The sequence below is a fragment of the Raphanus sativus genome, unplaced genomic scaffold (genome assembly GCF_000801105.2).
Source record: "Raphanus sativus cultivar WK10039 unplaced genomic scaffold, ASM80110v3 Scaffold1723, whole genome shotgun sequence".
NCBI classification, from domain to species: Eukaryota; Viridiplantae; Streptophyta; class Magnoliopsida; order Brassicales; family Brassicaceae; genus Raphanus; species Raphanus sativus.
In genome coordinates, this window is record NW_026617032.1 from 1 (window position 1) to 5,119 (window position 5,119).

General features: G+C 33.1%; 1 protein-coding gene across 2 annotated transcripts; it reads right to left on the reverse strand.

Moving 5' to 3' along the window:
• Window positions 1-411: 411 nt before the first annotated feature.
• Window positions 412-3,981, reverse strand: LOC130504663 (UDP-glucuronate:xylan alpha-glucuronosyltransferase 1). Of its 2 annotated transcripts, none has more exons than XM_056999280.1 (5): window positions 3,828-3,981; window positions 3,493-3,726; window positions 2,669-3,288; window positions 1,222-1,994; window positions 412-833 (listed from the first exon to the last, which is right to left on the reverse strand). In XM_056999280.1, exons 1-5 carry the CDS (start codon window positions 3,902-3,904, stop codon window positions 555-557), a joined length of 1,983 nt encoding a protein of 660 aa, XP_056855260.1. In that variant the 5' UTR covers window positions 3,905-3,981; the 3' UTR covers window positions 412-554. The 2 variants fall into 2 exon arrangements, with proteins under 2 accessions (XP_056855260.1, XP_056855259.1); XM_056999279.1 differs by having other exon boundaries at window positions 3,493-3,729; window positions 3,828-3,946.
• Between the last annotated feature and the right edge of the window lie 1,138 nt (window positions 3,982-5,119).

Below are 5,119 nucleotides of genomic sequence, written 5' to 3' on the forward strand. Positions count from 1 at the left end.
GATCGTGTAATTTATTTTATTTAGTTACAAGTCTACAATATATATATTTTCGGTATATATACTTTAAATTTTACTAACATTATCGGTATTTTCAAAATTTTCCTTTCAAATTATTCTGTTTAAAGAAAATGATAGCATAAATTGGAATGTAAAGTTGATTGGTTGATACTGTAGTTTTAGATTTTTTATCTTTATAAAAATTCTACTATGAATTTTTTGTTTTGGTTTTAATTTTTTTGTTATGGATTTATTTTTAAAAACTATTAATAAAGATCGTAGAAAAGTTTGATTTTAAGACCGTAAAATGTTCTTAAAAAATGAATGTCCAAATCATTTACAGTCACTACCAATCAATCTCGCATGTATATGATATATGGAAACATGTGTTTAATATTGTTACTAAACTACAAAAAGAAGAAATAAAAACATTTTATTCCAGTTGAAAAAACACTATATGAAAATTAGTTATACATCTGATATTTACCTAATCTCGATGAAAAAAAACACTCGTGAAGTACATTAATATATGTGGGTAGTTGTTTTTGTGTATCAAGTCACAAGTTATTGCCAGGAAGCGAGGATCTCCGGACGGCGGTGATAGCCGGTGGGGTAGGTACAAAATACTCGTCGTCGGTCCAATTTGAATTTGATTCACCCCAATGCTTCAACATGCTTTTCCAATTACACAATTTATCAATACAAATCTTGAATCTCGGGTCCTTTACTCTTATTTTCCAGTGGCCGTCGGTATAATTCGCCACCTCGGCTTGCCGGCGATCATATTCCAGCTGTGCCTTTTGCTTGGATCGCAAGTAACAGAATTGGTGAAGCTCCTATAAAACAACATCACATATTTATCATTAAATTTTTTACCAAAAAATGATATTTTAATAAAAATATTATCATGTTTTGAAACTTTTAGATTATTAATGATTCAATTTCCATTAAAAAAGCTTTCATTTGCAAAGTAAAATAAATCTAAAATTATTTAAATTTATTCGGATGTACAGATCTACATGTCCAGAACCTCTTAGTTATTTAATAAGAATTTTTTTTTAATGAAAAATCTTTTGATGATGCCATACATATTTTGCTTCTTTTTTTTTCGTTTTTGGCCTATGATACACATGCTAATTAACATCTACCTAAGAAAGAAAAAATGATGTGTTTTATGTGTTAGAATTAGGGTTTAAGAAAAAAATGTACCAAGTACCAACATACCTTTGGCATTGCGTCATGGACCATCCACCATCGTCGGTGAGCAATATCCGTCGCGAATTCAACGAATATATCCGAGTTGAAGTTACAGTCATAGTCACGGTAACATAGCCACGGCTTCATTCCCAAGTAATGAAGAACATAAAGAACCGGAGGCTCTGCTCCAAACAACTCTGTTTTCTTGCTTCTCACGTCATCTTCATCCCCGACCCAAAAATGTTTCAAGAAATTCATGTGCTTCGGAATCCGATGCCACCATGTGAATACCTCGTTTAAGTAGCCCTGATCACCACCGTTGTACGACTCAATCTCATTTATATGTTCCATCAAAAGCTCAAACGTACAGTTGCAAGGCTCGATCACCATAACTCCCGAGTTGAATAGGGTTCCATTGTTTCCCGTGGCTGAGATCTCAGGCATCGAGAACAAGAAGTCGATGTTTCTCAAGATTAAGAGATCCGCGTCGATGAAGATGATCTTGTCGTAATCGGTGAGCTGCCATAGTCGGAATTTGCTGTAGTTCCACTCGTTGTAAGCATCTTTCTCCGCTTTAGGGTTTCGAATCCTCTGTATCGTCCTGATTTGCCACCCAGCGGCTTCGAGTCCACTCCGGTGGTAACCGCTGATGTTGTCATCGACGAGGATCACGAGGTCTCTCGTTGAACCGGACTGTCTTATGCTCTGAGCCGCAGCAATTGCTCCGCATACGTAGACATGAGCGGAGTGGAGGATGGTAGCGTAGGCTTCTCTTTTAGGGTTTCCCAAACTTGGTCTCTCTGTAAAATCCAAGGAATAAAACTAAAAACTTATGATCATGACCAGTTACGAGCACAGTTTGACAAAAAAATCATGTTTAACACTGTTCATACGTATTGAGAAAAAAAAATGTTTAATTTTGTCTATTACTTTTTTTACATTTAAATATATTTTAAAGTAAAACGCATTAATTAAAAACTAAAATTTCAATCTTTCAAATACAAAAATAAAAGAACCTGAAACATCAATCTTTTAAATACAGAAGGACTATATACATAAGAGCATCTGCAATCGTATATTGTCATGGCTCGATTTCCAATTCCAATTTTTGATTATTTTATTTGTTTTTTTTATTTTTTTGTCTAATTAAAAAAAATGAAAGTAAGCTAATCGTGGACCGTCACGTTTCGTGGGGTCTGCGATACAGTAACGACCACAACCAAAACGAATCCTTACGTTAGGATTTAAAGGGCCAGTAACAATACTATTACCAAACACAACAAATATTTTAATGTTTTTTTAGGTATCAGAGCCAAGTACCCCGCGTTGCGGGTGCTCTAACTAGCTTAACCCCCAAATTTTTATAATTAAAATTAATCTAAAAATGTTTATGCCACCTAAATATCAAATCCGGCTCTGTTTAGCATAATCTATATTCAAATTGGAACAATTAAGTTAGGATTATTTGTTTCACCTGTGATGCCAAGAGGAAGAGAGAGCTCACAAGAACCTATAGGAAGTTGAAGCTTGTCTCTCAAGGTATCAAGATTAGGTTTATATAACCAAACATCGCCTCTCCTAGACACAAGATCCTTACACCGAAACAGGTTCGGAATCGGAAAGCATCTAGAGACAAACAGCACGTGACCTCTGAAAAACCCTTTTGCCGAAGCCGCAACCGTCGCTGCCGCCATCTGCAGATGCAATCTCCCGACATCTCTTGACCAGTTCCCTTCTTTCCGACAAGGAAGCTTCACAACGATCAGATCGAGTCTTCTTGTAGGTACTTTGATCTTTGGGAGGTCAGGACAAACAGGAACCTCTGTATCTTGCTCCTCGTCGATCCACTCTGGGTAGAGTGCGTCCCAAGTCACGTTCTTGTCTGCGTAGTCCAGATCCAATACAATAACGTTTTCCTCATCCTCGTTTTCTTTTGTCTTGGCTAACTCTCTCCAGCGTTGGATCTCATTCAAATCGAAATTCAAGACACCGATCGTACGGCCTTCTTGGACGCTCTCAAGGGTTTTGGTCACATCGTCCCAATTTATCTCCAGGTCCGAAACATATCTTGAATCTTGTCTTCTCCATATCCATCTAATTCACATATGATTGTATTAGTATACACAAATCAGAACTTCTATTCTCTTGATTGATAGTATAAATTTTTTAGTTGTTACTTGGATCACTAAAGGAAAGTCATAGAAGAAGAAAAGTGATAAACTGAAAAATTATATTTCAAAAGATATTAAAAATGTATTGGACAATATGAGGTCAAGATTGTTATAAAAAGAGTTATACCTAGAAGAAGAGTGGGAAAGGGAATGATGATAAACTTCAGGGGAATAGATGATGGTGAAGAGAGTAGCCAATAGAAGGACAAACAAGAGGACCTTCACGATCTGAAACTTGCTGCAACAACAACTACTGATTTTGTTTCCTGTCGGAAAATTGATGATATTAAATGGTTTCACCATATCCGGTCTGCCACCGTCTTTGCTGTTTCTTCGGAATCTTCTCTTGCATATTGCTTCACTGCTTACAAGTTAAAACAACACACACACGCAAACCTTTAACGATTTGTTTCATCTAATCTTGAATATTGTATGGACAATGAGAGACTAATATGTGCTTACATGGATGCGGAGAGGCGACGCCTGGAGTCTCCGCCGGTTGCGGCTATGGCTGCAGGAGCGGCGGGAGAATTTGCCATATAAAATTGGAGGATGGAAACACTAGAACTGGAGAAGGGAGAGGAGAGAGCAATATAGGTGAGACATAACGTCTCCTTTAATCTTCTTATATATATCACATTTCCATTGTTTCTATTTTTTGTTTTGTAATGCATACTGCACACCCACCTTTTCTACTAATTATTTATTTATTTAGGTGTTAAATTGTGTATATATAACATGATTTTAAGTAAAGTTCAATATGCATTGTAAAGCACTTAATTATAAGCTAATCTGTTGATGAATGGATGTTTTTTTAAATATCATCTATATTATTAAAGTTGAAGTACATTTTGGAGATGTTTGGATACAAGGATAATATAATAAATGAAATATGTTTGGAAACATGGATAATAGAAGAAATGAGATATGTTTGGAAACATGGATTGTAGAAATATGTATTTTCTTTTATTTACACATTTAGCCATTGTATTTTCAATAAATTAATAACAAATGAGAATTGTTTAGAAACATGAATAACATGTTTAATACTTCTTTCTATTTAAACATTTATTATAATAAATTAAACAACTTTCTTTCTATATTTCTTTTTATTTACAATTCTGTCACTATTTTACAATTCTTTATGGTGAAAAAAAAACTAAACACAAACTCAAATATAAATAGTATATTATATAAAACAATTTTTAAAAACAGTATTACTACCTTATTTAGTTTAGTCAAATATAAAAATTTTAAGAGCTCAATTTGCAAAAAAAAATCATAAAATTAATAATAATTCATAGAAAACTAATGCAAAAAATTAAAATTTTGAAACATGGATAAAAGTATATTAGTTTTAAAATATACAAAATGGACTAATCTAATTACCTAAAAACATTTTTTTGTCTAAAATAATCATAAATAAAATTTAAATTTTATATACATATTTGCAATCAAAATAATAATTTAAAGTTGATTTATATCAAAAATTGATTTAAAATATGCATATATTCAAAAAAAAGTTACTAAAATATTTTCCAATAACCTTTATTAAAAATGTTCTAAATATATATAAGAAAATTACAACAATATTTATATGTAACATGTTATAAAAAATGTTTTCAATATATCCGAGCTTGAATATTATAAACTTATGTGTGAATTTTGAGTTGGGTTATTCTGGATCTGGATGAATTCGGTTCTTATGTATAGGAACCTAAAAATATTTAAATAACCAATGCATCTAAAACGGG

Coding starts and splice junctions, on each gene's coding strand:
- LOC130504663 (XM_056999279.1), bottom strand. CDS start 3,904: ATGGCAAATTCTCCCGCCGCTCCTGCAGCCATAGCCGCAACCGGCGGA. Junction 3,730..3,827: donor CGTCGCCTCTCCGCATCCAT/GTAAGCACATAT, acceptor TTAACTTGTAAG/CAGTGAAGCAATATGCAAGA. Junction 1,995..2,668: donor TCTTCCTCTTGGCATCACAG/GTGAAACAAATA, acceptor TGGATTTTACAG/AGAGACCAAGTTTGGGAAAC.